This window comes from Jaculus jaculus, chromosome 2 (genome assembly GCF_020740685.1).
Source record: "Jaculus jaculus isolate mJacJac1 chromosome 2, mJacJac1.mat.Y.cur, whole genome shotgun sequence".
Taxonomy (NCBI): Eukaryota; Metazoa; Chordata; class Mammalia; order Rodentia; family Dipodidae; genus Jaculus; species Jaculus jaculus.
Genome location: NC_059103.1, coordinates 188,099,935 through 188,115,731, shown reverse-complemented (window position 1 = coordinate 188,115,731; position 15,797 = coordinate 188,099,935). Strand labels below are relative to the sequence as shown.

General features: G+C 41.1%; 1 protein-coding gene across 1 annotated transcript in view; it reads left to right on the top strand.

The window, feature by feature from the left end:
• The window catches only part of Ext1 (exostosin glycosyltransferase 1), a 312,855-nt gene extending 298,338 nt beyond the window's left edge, over positions 1-14,517 (top strand). The window contains exons 9-11 of the mRNA XM_004661375.2: positions 1,467-1,627; positions 5,122-5,293; positions 9,491-14,517. Coding sequence (XP_004661432.2) covers positions 1,467-1,627; positions 5,122-5,293; positions 9,491-9,676 — 519 coding nt within the window. The 3' untranslated portion in view covers positions 9,677-14,517. The remainder of the gene's footprint in view (positions 1-1,466; positions 1,628-5,121; positions 5,294-9,490) is intronic.
• Positions 14,518-15,797: the final 1,280 nt, after the last annotated feature.

Here is a 15,797-nt window from a genome sequence, read left to right as displayed (position 1 = left end):
TCAGTGACCTTCAAGCTTGCCAGTATCTAACCAGTACTTAACAACAGTGCTTTATCCTTTTATTAGCTGCATCTTCCTCTCTCCTGCGGTTATCTTATATGGTCATGGTCATCAGTTGACAGAGATTGGATCATTTTCTCCTGTTTACCATTCTGAACACTTTTGAACAATCTTTAATGACAGACCTGGAACATAGCAGCAGCTTTCGATCCCCTAGTCACTATCTCAGTATTAGGACTTGAAATATTTACAGAATAAATGATATGTTCACTTGTGTTACTTATCAAGAAAGATAAGGCCAAGGCTACAGGGTGAACTATATCATGGATTGAAAATAATTTTTTTTTTTCACCAAAACCAAAGAGAGAGGGTAAGATACACACTGGATCTCAAGTCTTGACTCTGCCGTGTGCTAATCCAGACAGGTTACTTCATTCCCCATGTGTGTTAGTTACTCTTCTGTAAATTGAATGCTGTGAACCCTGCCTGTAAGGATGACACGAGTTAAGATGCCTAAGCACTTAGAAACATGCCTCTTGCATGATAAGCAGACCATGGTCAGGAACATTATATGACCATTTGCTGTTACTCTTTGGTGTTTTCTCTTGCAATGATCAGATCGTGGTGACTTGCTAGCTATGGTTCACCAGCCTGCGATGGATTTGGAAGTACCTGCTTGGGTTCTTCTAAGCACTCAGAAGTCACATGCCTGCTTTTCTTTAAAACAGCCCTGGATTTCACTTGTCCTCATCCCCACTTCTTAGCGATAGTGTGGGTGCTTTTCTAGATTTCCTTGTGCTTCACATCTTCAAGCCTGTGGTGCCTGAAGTATTTCTGTGTGGTATTGCCTGTTTAAAACATGTGCTCTTAAAAAAAAGAAAGAAAGAAAGAAAGAAAGAAAGAAAGAAAGAAAGAAAGAAAGAAAGAAAGAGAGAAAGAGAGAGAGAAATACTTGTGCTCTTTAAAAAAGAAAAATCTTTTCTCTAGCTCTGAGGAGGATGCTTTAATTTTAGTCACTTGGGTTTGATATATGCAAGTTACCATGCAGGCTGTACTTCACTCCCTAGATGCACGCAGGAAATCTGCTCTCATTTATAAAACAGATGCTTTTGTGCTTCCTGTGAATCAGAGTCATGCGTACCTTTCTGGGAAGGGAGGGGGAAGCAACTGCTTTTTTAGCTTGTTTTTGAGCTGCAACAGACTGGGATTTCGAAAGACCATATCGGCAAACTAGCTTTGTTTCATTTCTGTACTAATCTGAAGTTTCTTTCACAGAAAACATTAAAAATGTACATAATTACGGGGCAAAATGTCAAGCAGTCGGTTTAATTTGCTGATGAATATGGGGAATTAATGTTTTGAAACAGTCCCGGGATTCCACATTATGAATTAGCAGGGAAGGTAATGCATGGTTGACATTTGTGCATACCGCTGATTGCTTGTTTGGCTTACCCTCCGCCCTGCAGGTGGATTTTGCCTTCACCGTGTGGCAGAGCTTCCCCGAGAGGATTGTGGGGTACCCAGCACGCAGCCATTTCTGGGATAACTCTAAGGAGCGATGGGGGTACACATCCAAGTGGACGAACGACTACTCCATGGTGTTGACAGGGGCTGCTATTTACCACAAGTGAGACGCTTAGACATCTGTCACCGAATTGTCCCTTATTAGTTTCTGACAACTGCACAAATAGTAGGAATTTGGGCCAAATCTTCTTAACTGCATGAATGCAGATTAGCCTACATCTCTGCTTCAGTTTTGTTGGGGTAGCAAATGTGTGTTTCTTAAAGCCAATGAAACTTTTGGCTGATTGCATTTCTGGAAATGAAAGTACAGTGGCATTTTCAGTTAAGCTAAAGTGTGAATTTATACTCAAGAGTAGACTGGGTAAGTAAATATTGAGAATAAACAATAATAAAAGTGAAGCCTTAATTTGAGCATCCTCAGCCACTTTTCTTTTTTTTCTCAATTTTATTAAACATTTTCTATGATTATAAAAAATATCCCATGGTAATACCCTCCTCCCCCCTTTCCTCTGAAATTCCCTTCTCCATCACATCCACTCCCCATCTCAATAAGTTTCTCCTCTATTTGGATGCCATAATCCTTCCCTCCTCTTACGATGGTCTTATGTAGGTAGTGTCAGGCACTATGAGGTCATGGACATCGAGGCCAATTTTTTGTCTAGAGGGAACACGTTGTAAGGAGTCCAACCCTTCCTTGGCTCTTACATTCTTTCCACCACCTCTTCCGCATTAGACCCTGAGCCTTGGAAGGTGTGATCGAGATGCTATTCAGTACTCTAGTTACTTCTTTCCAGCACCATGATACCTTCTGAGTTGTCCCAATGTCACTGCCATCTGAAAAGAGAAGATTCTCTACCCAAAGCGAGAGTAGCGTTAATATAAGGGTATGAATATTAAGAGAAGTGCATACTGGGCAGTTTGATAAGCATAGTATATGCACTAATCCAGACATCAGCAGATGCTACAACCCTAGGGCTCATGACTACCCCTGTTTTAAATTTTCAGTATCAGGGATGCAGTGGGCCTCCAGTCCAATTGGAGGGCAGTTGGTTTCCACCATGACAGTCGTGCCACTATTGCACCCGTTGCTCAGCCACTTTTCTAAGTGCTTCAGGTTCAGTGGGTAAAGCAGAAACATTTCTTGCCAATGTTAGGCTCATAGTCTAGCAGGCAGAGGCCTGTAGCAATGCAGCAGAAAGCATGAAAAAGAGTAGAGGAGCCTGAACGACAGAGATTGGGCAGGTTGGAGAGGGGCCAGAGTGACCACACTGAGCAGGTGGGGTGTGAGAAGAGACTATAGGGTATGATAAAATTAGCTCAGGGTGTTTTGGCATCAGAATTAGCAAGAATAAACACCTGGGGGCCAAACGTTGGAAGATGGTGGAGAAGAGCGGCATGATTAGTGACTAGAGAAGTGGTGAGAGCAGAGGCAGCTGGGAGCCTGGAGACCGGGGGATGAACTTTTCCTAAGAAACCTCGGGCGTCAGCTCAGGGATTTGAACAGGGCACACAACACACTTGTGTTCGGAGTATCCACTCGGGATACTGTGGCTGAGAAGAGGCCATGTATTCATCGGGGTTCTCCAGAGGAACAGCATCAGTGGAAAGAAGATGCATTGCAAAGAGGGTTTATTAGCTTGGCTTGCACGGTATGGGCTGGGCAGTCCAACAGCGGCTTCTACAGGCTGGAGAGGCTGAGAACCCAGTAGCTTCTCAGGGCAGGAGCTGGATGCCTCAGAAGTCCCAGTCTAGCACTGAAGGCCTGGAGGATTCCTGGAGAAGCGCAGGTCTTCAGTCCACATTAGAAGACCGTAGAAGCTGGGTGTTGGGGTCAGTGAAGGTCTGCAGCAAGGATGGCAGGCGGACAGGCACAGCACAGATTTCTCCTGAGTGTCAGGTACTACGCACCCAAGGGGAAGGTCTTCCCCCTCAGTTAACACTTCTAGGAAATAACCCTCAGGGCCAGGGGTGTGCCTCTCCCCTGATTTCGATCCAATCACATTGATAGTAGAGATGCATCACCCCAGCTGTGAGGGGGACGGGAGAAGAAGGAAGACTGTAGAGGGTAGCTCACCTTAAATAGCTGCTAGACAGCTGAGCCAGAGACTACAGAGAGAGCACTGGCCAGCAGTGACCAGACTGGGAGTATTCTGAAGATGCTTGTGTCTTGAACAGGTAGGGAGTAGGATTTAATGACTTACAAGGTGTTTTTTAAAGGTTTTATTTATTTGCAAGCACAGAGGGAGGGAGAGAGAATGGGCACACCAGGGCCTCTAGCCACTGCAGACTCCAGACTCATGCACCACCTTGTGCATCTGGCTTTACGTGGGTACTGGGGAATTGATCTAAACTCAGTATGCTTTGGAGGCAAGTGCCTTAACCACTAAGCCATCTCTCCAGCTGGGCAGCGCCCAAGTTTTCTGACCTTGGGGCTAGAAAGATAGAATACCACAGATGGAAGGAGCACTGAATAAATAAAAGCATTTGGTCTTGGGCACGTTATGACATCCAAATGTGGGTGTGTTGAAAATAGTCATGCTTGAAGGTATAAATCAGGTATTCATTTGCATGTGTTTGGCCTGTAGAGCCTGAAGACTGAAGGATGGCCTGATTGGTGAGCAGAACGTTAACACTTACTACTAGATCGTTAATGAAACCTCAACGGTTTTGTCTTAGTAAAGTGATCATACCAATCTTACATTAGTCTTTTTAAATGAAGAATAGAAAGTCTTGGCATGTCAGGGATATCATGAGAAATACCCATGAAGGAACCTTTGGACTCATTAAACACTTGATCCCAGAATTTCACCTCATAGAAGCTCATTGTTCCCCTTCTTTATTTCCCATCACCCCACATATGAATCTGATTCACTCAAATGATTTGTCTCAATTGAAAGTAACTTCTCTTGCCATCTGTAATAGTTACTTTTCTCATTGCTGCGACAAAATACCTACAAAAAGCAACTTAAGGAGAGAGGAGTTTATTGTGGCTCATGGATTGAGAGTCCGTTGTGGCTGGGAAGTTATGGTGGGAGACTGTGCAGTAGCTGGTCACATTCAGTTTGTAGTCAGGAAGCAGACAGCAAATTATGCTGGGCTTGGCTCACTTTCTCTTCATTCAACATCACGGGATGGCGCTACCCATATTCAAAATGTATCTTCCGTACTCTGTTAAATCTTTACAGAAATACCTTCAATGACAACTCAGAAGTGTCTTTCCATGTTGATTCCAAATTACATCAAGTTGATAATGAACTGACAAGCCAGACATTAAATTTAAATAGGCAAGCAATATGTGCATCCATGTGAATTCTGTGCCTTGGATCCTCAACTATATGATGGGGAGAATAACAGCACCAGCCTCATAGATTTCTTCTGAGTGCTAGATGACGTGGTCTTGTTAAAGATTTGAGAACTTCCATGAGGTGAAAATAGTCTATAGCCAATCCCATATAACTGATAGTTGTCATCATTAATGCCGTCCAGTGGCATGTTTAGGAATTTGGAAAATGGTTATATGTTTAAAATCTACCTGTCATTATGCTGGTCTTTTTAAAAAAAAATAAAAAATAAAAAACTTTTTTTTTTTTTAAACAGATACTATCACTACCTGTACTCCCATTACCTACCAGCCAGCCTGAAAAACATGGTGGACCAACTGGCCAATTGTGAGGACATTCTCATGAATTTCCTGGTGTCTGCTGTGACAAAATTGCCTCCAATCAAAGTGACCCAGAAAAAACAGTATAAGGAGACAATGATGGGACAGGTAAGAGTAAAGAAACTTCATGACTATAAAAGCGTGTCTTCATCCAGGTACTCTCTCTAGAAAGCATGATGAGAAGATGCAAAACTGCATCACATCTCAAAAAACATGAAGGAATGGATGATTGGTACATGGATAAGTGAAAAGATATCGTTGTGTCAAGCATGTAAAGCTCTCATATAATCCAGAACGTGACAGGAGAATAACATGTTTTCAGCTCCACCCTAGTCCCTTTGGGCTGCTATAACAAAAATATCATAGACTGGAGCAAGGAAGGAGGCCTAAATAACAAACTGACATTTCTCACACTTTTAGAGGTTGGGGAGCTTAAAATCAAGGTGCCGGCAGGTTTAGTATCCACTCAGGGTCCAGTTCCTCATTTGTAGATGGTTATTTGCTTGCTGTGACCCCACATGGTGGAAAGAAGCTCAAGAGATTTCTTTGAGGTCGCTTTTACAAGGCTCTGAGGATTTGTTGCCTAAACACCTCTCAAACGTTCCTCCTGCAGTACTGTTATTAGACTTCAGCATGTAAATTTGGGACGACATCCTCATTCAGTCCATAGCAGAGTCCTTTAAGGAACTTACGTGAGTTTACTGTAGGCGCCAAGTGAGTAGCAAATAATACTATCTTCAACACAGCCTCGTGGCAATTACTCTTGAACTGAGTATCACAGTGAAATACCAGAGTCTACACTACTAGTTTTTCAGATCTAAGACCAGCACTTATAAACTGTGAGTAAGTCAGTTCCCTTTTCAAATTCAGTTGGCTCACTTCAAGATGAAAAGTAGTGAAATCTTTCTCACAAGGTTAATCTAATTCAACATGAAGCCCCATATTTTCATGGGCCATAGAATTTTAGTACCAAATATACATTCAAGGAAATATCATCCAACTTTCTCTGTTTTTAAGTAGAATAACTATGGCCTAGAAAACATAATTCACTTCAAGTTCCCAGTAAGAAAGAGAAGTGGCAGTTGTAGCCTAGGTTGTGTTAGTTCCATGGCTGTTCTCCTGTACTCTTGTCTCCTGGTATGAGGTCCTCTCAGTATGCTGAAGTTTATCTACTTTTATTCTTTTTTGAGCAAAGCCAGTTCTAATGGAAGTAGTGGAAAAACCATAGACCCACCCACATTAAATCATGGAACATCCATCAGAATCTCAACCCACTGAACAGTCTTTAACATGACCGTAGCTGGGCATGGTGGTTCCTTCCTGTAATCCCTAAACTTAGAAGGCCCAGGCAGGAGGTTTATCATCCTGGACTACTCTAACTCAGGAAAAGAAAGATACATTATAATTATATCAGCTAGTTGTTTGTGAGTTTCCATATACCTTGTTCTAGCAGGTATTACAAGTTATATTCAAATCTTCGTTTTACAAAGGAGCCTGTATGGTTATCTAATTGTTATTTTTGTTTTGTTTTGTTCTGTTTTTTGACGTAGGGTCTCACTCTAGCCCAGCTGATCTGGAATTCACTGTGTTGTCTCAGGGTGGCCTTGAACTCATGACTATCCTCCTACTTCTGCCTCCCAAGTGCTGAGATTAAAGATGTGTGCCACCATGCCTGGCTAATTGTTAAGGTTTTACTCTCTAAATATAATAAAAGCAAAAAATTAACAGGTTATCCAGTACTATCTTAGGTACTAGTTATAGCAAAAGAACTTACAGAGCAAAAGTGTGGAAGTAAAATTCTACTATCTTCTAATAATGGAAGCAATATACAGGAACATTTATAAGAATTTCCCAATCTGTAATGCCTTAAAACTATATTCAAATTCAACCAAAATTATTGCTCACAGTGTGTCCAGATATATACATATGTTGTATATGTCATGTCATAGTTGGGATATGATATGATATGATTGATATTGTTGTATTCCCACTTAGAGCATTCTTTTAATAGCACTGTAAGAATTCATTAGATTTCCCTGAGGTTATACCCTCACTTGTATGCATGATTTCTTAGGGGTTGGTTTTATAGCCTTTTCATACACTTGTATATTTCTCCCAAATGGATATTTCCAGTAATTTCTCACATCTTTAAGGAACAAATCAAAAGCGAACTTTAGGTTTAACAAGGTGTATCGGACTTGTGTACATTGCCCCGTCCTATACATTACTGTATTAGTTTGTGGAACTATTGATGCAAATGGATACATAAGAAAGATACCATTTAAGTATTTGTTGTCTGAACCAGAAGAAATGTCAAAACCCAGAGGCAAAATGCTACTTGAGTGATTCACCTAGACCTTTTAAATGATGATTATTATTTGTGAGTGAGCATAACATGACCTGAAACTTTGGCAGTATTTCCATTTGCCTATGTGGGCATTTTTTACCTGGGTTTAGGGTCTGGCCTTTTGGAATGAGTGGGCCTATCAGAAATGGCTGACAATCTCACATGAATTTAGGATTAAAACAAGGGACCTCTGGAGCTGTTCTGTCTGATGTGTACTGCAGTCAGGTTAACTAGTTGCTTCCTCTGACTTACCAACAAGAATTGTCCTTGAGCCGGGCATGGTAGCGCATGCCTTTAATCCCAGCACTTGGGAAGCAGAGGTAGGAGGATCGCCCGAGAGTTCGAGGCCACCCTGAGACTACATAGTGAATTCCAGGTCAGCCTGAGGCAGAGTGAGACCCTACCTCGAAAAACAAAAAAAAAAAAAAAGAATTGTCCTAGTCTATACAGCAAAGAATCAAGCCTGCCTTCTGCTCAATGCTACCCTCCAGCAAATAAGCTCAGGAGATAAGTGCAACTTCCAGGAACCTGCTGTGACTTGGAGAGATAATCCACCCAGTTGTTGTGAGGCTCAAATGTCCTTCATGGAAACACTTCACAGTGTTTTGTGTTTCCACTGCCTACTCAGTGCTAACTTGACATTTGTGTTTATTGTGGATGATATTTCCAAGCATGTTGACACTGCTTAGGTGACTGAGTGATTCTCTCACTAAAACATGAGAGTATGCTTCTTAAAATGTTGAAAGCACAACTGAATGCATGTGCACACATATGTGCACACATACATGCACCAACACATATACTCTAAATAGTTGCTTATTTCCCAAGGTGGGCTTATGGTTTTTTACTCTATAATTGACAGCTCATTTTTTCCTTGTTCATAAAAAGTTTTTATAGATAATATATTTAGTTCTATTTAGCTTTGTACTTGCATCATTTAAGGCTTTCTTTCAAGTCAGTGTAAGTCATTTACAACATGGTCAAAAAATATTTAACCAACTATAGGAACAGCATAATGAAAAAGCTGGCACCAGTCTTTCTTACTTGCCTAGATAACTCTTCATTGTTGTTCTGAGTGACCAATAATTCTTTTTTTTTAGAAAAAAAAATATTTTTAAGGGTCTCATTCTAGCCCAGGGTGACCTAGATGTCATGCTGTAGTCCCAGGCTGGCCTTGAACTCACTGCAATCCTCCTACCTGTGCCTCCTGAGTGGTGGGATTGAAGGTGTGAGCCACTAGCCCATCCAATATTTTTATAAAGCCAATTGCTCTTAAAAAGTAATAATCATTTTAGTGGAGTTGAAAAGACAATTCTTGGGTTAAGTCCAGAAGGAAATTTTAGTGTATAATCAGTCTTATAGACATACACCGTGTGTGTGTGTGTGTGTGTGTGTGTGTGTGTGTGTACATACTCACTCAGTGTAAGTCCCCCTCATGCTTCATGGAATCATCTCAATAGAGAAGTCTATAGAAGGAAGAACAGATTATTATGTGTGAGTGAAAACAGAGTTCTTGCCAGTGTTTCCATTTGCATGGGAAACTCCCGAGCCATGAGTTGTATGTGGTGATTGTTTTGTTCTTCAGTTGTACATTCAATGGGAACTTTATGAAGATTGATAGTAGAAGGGAGACAGAAATGGAGTGATAGAAAGGACATCTGACAGTTGATTAGTGATATTTCCAAATCAAGCAAGTAAATAAGAAAACTACCTTAGGAACACACCATGAGTCACAGCATCTGGCCCTATGCACAAAAGGGAGCATTTAGTGAGCACAGTAGTTTTGATTCAGATGGTAAGGTCCATCGCTCACTCACCAGAGGATTGGTCCACCCCGGAACCTTCAGAGCGTTACAAGTGTTTGTGGCGTGTGAGCGTCGCGGAAAGCAGCCACGTTCTGCCGCACCGTCCCGTCCGCGCTTCTCTCATTGTCTTCCTTGTTTCTCTCCCTCTCCCAGACTTCCCGGGCTTCTCGTTGGGCTGACCCTGACCACTTTGCCCAGCGACAGAGCTGCATGAATACGTTTGCCAGCTGGTTTGGCTACATGCCGCTGATCCACTCTCAGATGAGGCTCGACCCCGTTCTCTTTAAAGACCAGGTCTCAATTTTGAGGAAGAAATACCGAGACATCGAGCGACTTTGAGGAACCCGGCCGAGTGGGGGAGGGAAGGCCAGAAGGGACCGGAGTCGAGCTGCTCTCTCTTCCCGGTGCAGATCCGCTCGTCACTGGAGCTAGGTTGTGCCAAGTATCCAAATGAACCTAGATGAACAAATGATGAAAACGTTTTTCAATGGCCAATGAGAACTCGACTCCTGGCTCCTGGGACTGCACCAGACTGTTCCACTCACCTCACTGGCTTCTGTGTCCCAAGACTAGGTTGTGTACAGTTTAATTATGGAACATTAAATAATTATTTTTGAAATGATTGCTATGCAGGTTTAAACTTTTTTAATGATCAAAACTATTAAAAACCAGAGTTCTTTCTTTAATCAAAATTGTGTTGGTTGTGAATATTTCGAGGCTGCTGCTTCTGTTCCCACAGACATGGTTGCCATTGGCCACGCAGGGTTTCCTGCAGTTAAAAGCCTGAGCTTATGGGAAACACAATAAATCACGTGATGCAGTGTCAAGAAATAACTGGGCATACATACTTTTAGAGGAACTCATTGTTTAGCTTTACCACTGCAAACTGTTTTCTAATTTGAATTTTCAAATCCACCTGAACTTTGATCTCTAAAATGTTGCTGCATGAAGGAAAGTATTATGACTTCCAGGTAGCCAGTTCTAACTAAAAACTTTATGTTTGCGATATAATATGATAATCTTTTTACATGGGGGGGGGGGGGTTGGGGGGAGTTAGTACCAAGAAAACACTAGTAGATTTAAGAAATGTTCAGTTTGCACAAAGAACCATTCAAACAACCCATCAGCATGGTCGTGAGATGGAAATGGAGAGCCCCTCAGCTGGAGCCTGGAGCTTTCCAGGAGTTTGGGTGAGCTTATACAGCCAGCCACTGGCATTCTGATGAGACCTGGGGGAAGGCATTGGCTTAGAAGCCAAGGAAAAATGGGTTATTGGGGACACCAGATTATATATAAGAAGAGCTTTTTAATGTCTGTGAAAAAAAACTTAAGTTTTGAAAGCTTCCCTGCAGAGAAAGAATAATGTGTAAATTCACACCATTTAACAAGAGGTTTAATGTGAAGTAACTAATTGAGGGTGTGCCATGGGAACACTAGCTCCATTTCTAGTCAAACATTGTTTTGAGCAAAAAATTGGCATTACACAATAATCAGAAACAAATGTGAATATGGTTCTATTTCATTTTAATTTTTAAACGTGTAGAGAAATGTAGTTGTGTTTCTTGTTACAAAGAACATTTCTTTCCCTGCAAATGCTGTCTTGAGCTTATGGAGATTGCAAAACACCAAGAACCAACTTGCACATGCAAGCCACGAACCATATCCCTTGGCTATATTATAAAACATGGAGAGTTCTGATTTAATGATTCTTCTACTTGGAAGAGGTTAAAAAAAAGAACTAGGAGTAGAAAGAGTCTTAGGTCCTGCAATATATAATGCAGAATAAAACATAAACACTTTAGTTTTTCTTTCCCCTCCATCAACTCTCATATATTTCAAACATGAATTTGTCTCAGAAACATTTATCACAGGTATTTCCCAGTAACTACAAGGGCTGGCCAAGGTCAGTGGAAAACATAAGTCTAGTGGATCCATCCTTTCTTTGTAGACTTCTGAGGACAAAAAAAAAAAAAAAAAAAGAGGATTTGTCCTGGTGTTCTGGAGGAGGTGTTATAACCAAGAGTGAGAATAGATGTTTACTGAGGTCCATCACAGAGACCAGAGCCCACACATCCAGATGCCATGCATGTTGTGAGTGGTGCATAAATAATGAAGTTCGATTATAAAAGGACTTTTCTCTGCAACTTGTGACTCACTACAACTCCCTAAACATCTTTTTCATCCAGTTTGACCCATCCTTAATGTACTGTCAAACACATAGCATGATCCCTTCAGTAGATGTGAGATCTCGTATTTGTACAAAAATGACCCCTAGGTCCATGATACTGACACTTATGTCTTTCAGTAAAAGGTCAAAAAATGTTTCATGTTATTTAATCTGCTGCTGTTACCATGTTAAAGATGAGCAATTAATCTTCATACATCTGACCTTTGAAAATTTATATTAAGTTTTTTTTTTCCAGAATGGAAACATTCATATGCATCTCCAGACATGAATGCAACAGTTTCATCAACACTGTCATCTTGGCTTGCAAAGAAGCATATCCCTAGTGGTACCAGTCAGTCCCATGAACTGTCTTGCCAGATTTACCTGTCAAAGCTCATAAGGCACATAGTCCCCATAAACAACATGTGTTACATGGGGTGGGGGGGATGACAATTGTAAATGAGAACAGAAACTGGTACACTTTTATCTCGTTTAAATCTGTATGGTTGCATTTTATGCCATTCTCTGAATAATTCTCTTTGGGATGCTAGTAAGCATGTTCTTTTCTCATTTGGAATACACAGCTGGGAATTGAACAATGCTAAGCAAATCAGTGAGGCCCAACAGTAAATGTAATTTTAATTCTCTTAGGAAAGAGTTGTCTGTTGCACTGTGGCAGGTTGACAGATTGCCACCACTGCTGAAGGATGCTAGGAATTATCTCTTGGCCAACTTTAATGATAACCAGGGGTCTGTACACAGGCCAACATGCGTTAAGTTGGTAAGATGCCAAGGGCAGCAAATACAGTACCAGCAGCATAATGAATTGCACGCAAAAACTCCATAGAGAACTCAGCTGCTTATGATTTCCACACACCTTTTTCCAGCTCCACATTAGTCCATGTATCCTTGTGAACAGTTGTTTTAAAGCTGGCTATATTCTCATATGAAGATTTACAACTATCATAGTCTCCATATACATTATATACTAAGCATATCACTTCTGTTGAAAATAACAAAATGACCCAAAATTGAGACTGTAGAAAAAAAAATACTAATCCATGCAATAATCCCTGTTAGTCATGTCACAAGAGATAATATAGCTAGATGGGCAGACCAAGGCATATCAGCACACTGTCCAGATATGATGCTCCAGAAGAAAGGAACATCTCATACCTGGACTCTTATGTGCATTACAGTTTAATATCTTGTTACAAATGGTGCTCAAAGAAGGATCAATCCAGGTTGCTTCCTTCAATTTCCCTTTTGGAATGATTTGTTTGTTTGTTTTTGTTTTTCATTACAGTAGGCTATGTTAGCCTTTACTTTGGTGTTTCTCAAATTCCTAGTGACTTGAAGGAATATACCAGTGGCCTTTCATAAAGGTTGCTGAACTTTAATCTAATCAGGGGTGAGATGAATGATGTGAATAGACCTATGGACTATACAAAGAGAGAGAGTGCTCGATTTAAGAACTAAGGAAATTTTAATCAAACCTACTTGAAGGGCCAGAAGAGGCAAAAACAACCTCATCAGTTTAGAATCAGGACGGGACTGGTGCTTAGACAAGACTTAATTATGGATGCAATGCCAGGACAAACTCCCCTAGCCTGAACATGTCCCATGTTCCGTGGGTGGGGAGGGGTCTCTTAAAAGCTCTAATGTTAAATGTACCAGTTATTGGCATAAGCTCTCAAATAAAACTGCCCCTGCCTTCTAGGAGTTAATATCAACCTTGCAGCCAGCACATCAGGAGTACAGTTGTTAAGTTCATGTACCTAGTGTCCCTTTACTGTAGACAAGAGCCTTTCAAATGCTCCTGCCATTCTTGGCCCAGGTGTGACAAGACAGTACTGTTGGCTCCATTTTTCTCATGCTTGATGGAAACCAAGTTGGTTTGGGTTATTTTCTCAGTGAACAAGCATTCATACCCAACTGCCACACTCTATACTCGTACCAAAATTCAGTATGTGAAAATGAGATTATTCCCTGAGTCTAGTTTTTAAAGAGAGGGGGATGAGGCATCCTAAGAAAGTTCTGTCCCATCAATTCTCTGATGTTGTTCCAAAAGTTCTGGATAGAAAGCTTGCGGTTTACAGTATAATTGTGATGATGATGCTAACTCCCAGCTAGAAAGCATCTCTCCTCTTTGCCTGTTCCAAAATCAAAGGATGTTGTTTTAATGATTTTCACTTGGTGGAGACTAGTCATCACCAATCTAGAGTTCCACTGTGTCCCATGTCAGGAGCCTAGGTGAGCTAGTTACCCCAAGTGGGCCTTTCACGGCCCAATAAATAGGTAGGGAAGAAAACTGTAGCAAACTGAGCCCTTGGGATGCCATAGTCTCACCCTTTAAATAAAAAGGAAGTCAAGCTAGCCTTGCAGTCACTCTATTTTTGTAATGATTTTCCTTTAGGCCTCAAAGGTCATTTGATTTCTGCAAGTTTTCTGTTCTTCCTATGGGAATATATTCCTCTCCTCTTGGTTGTAATTCTTACTAAAATGAGGGCCATGCAAGTGACCTGATTACCATGTAATGAACCTTGTATATTTATTTTGAGAGAAAAAATGTATAGGATATGTTGAGGGTTAGAAATAAAGCATTGAAAACTGGACCTATTTTAGGTGGTAAATTGTAAAGCAAAAAAAAAAAAAAAAAAAAGGAAAAATAGTATACCTTATTTTGTATACGATGTACATTTGGGACAGAGTTTTCTAATATGTTACCAATGTTTTTGTAGTGTCACCACAGGTCTTTGCTGAAGTGTTTTCCCCATTTTGTCATAGTTTATTAATGATTTAGTGCAATGAAGCCCTAAAGTGTGTGAGAGAGAGAGAGTGTGCAAGAAATTACAAAGCCATAGTTCTTGATTTACTCCACTGACCTGTGTAACTTTATGTCTGGGTTTTACCATCCAAGATAGATTGTTTTATAGAGTGTCACCAAAGACTTTTTTCCTTCCAATTTATAGAAGAAAAAAACGAAATTATTAATAAATGACATGACTTTTCATCTGCGTGGTATTCATTCCATCTTTTCTCTTGGTTGCTAAAAGACGTCAGTTCTAGGAGAAGCTGGTATGCTGGGAACATTAAAGCTTCCCATGAGGGTTCTGGGGGAGCCAGGCAGAAGAGATTGGATTGGGTGTGCTGGGTGAAAGTCCAATTCTCACAGTCTGGCTACATCCCAGCACCTAGTCTTGCAATGGGGAGCGCAGAGCTGCCAGCAACAGCCATCTTCTAGGCCAGATGCAGCTGGTTCTGTTGGAAGCTGGCCAGGGTGAATAGTGGTGATGTGCCCAGTTCACAGCGTTCCTCCACACAGACGCTGGGACAAAGTGGCAGGGCCAGGCCCCAGAGCATCTGGAGCCTAGCAGCTGTGGCTATTACATCCCCCTTGGTTTCACTGCTGCCTGGTGCTTGTGAATTACTGGCTGGCAAAGCATTTATTAGACTGGCATTTCTCAAAAGAATTTATAAATGGCTCCAGGTGTGTGGCAGCTTCATGACTCAGGAGCACTCTAGTAAGATTTTTTTTTTTTTTTTTGGTAGTAATGAACCTCTTTCTCCATTGCTCTTTATCCTCTATCTTGACACATTTTTACAGAAATGACATAAGTTACCAACATCACAAATTCACAAGGGAGCAAATACCAAATTGCACTGAGGAGTGTTGGTTGGTTTTATAACATTAATCAGGCTTCTTATATATTTCTATTTGCCTTCTGTAACAGGATGATGTAAAATAGTTGCTTATTTTCTGAACAACTAGTATGTACCAAGCACTGTGTGAAGCAGGAGTCAGATTGAGGTTGGACAAAGGAAGTCTTAGAGTCATCAGTGCTGGCTCAGTAAGGAATGTGCCCAGTGTTGGGTTCCAAACTGGAATGCTGCTATGATGGAACCACTTGCAAAATCTGGCCCTAGAGAATGACTGATGATGCCACTCATTTCTGAACTGGAGACCAAATGAGAAGACTAGCTGGACAGGCTTCTCTTCATTGTGGTCCCAGCCCATCTTGCAGATGTTCCAATGAGTGCTATAGCGTGCAGAAATACCTTGAGCAAAAATTTACTTTACAAATTACAGATGGTTCTTTATGATCCAAGCCTTTCCACCAACTCTGTTGATGAGAAGAGAATACTAGAAGTGATTTCTAGATAATCAAGACACCCTCCCTTGTCTCCACTGACTGTGAGAACGTTCTTTGGTTTGGAGGAACTCAAAATATTGCAAGAAAGAATTAAGATAAGGTGTCCATGACTCTAGGCTCGCATCTGCTCTGTGGGATA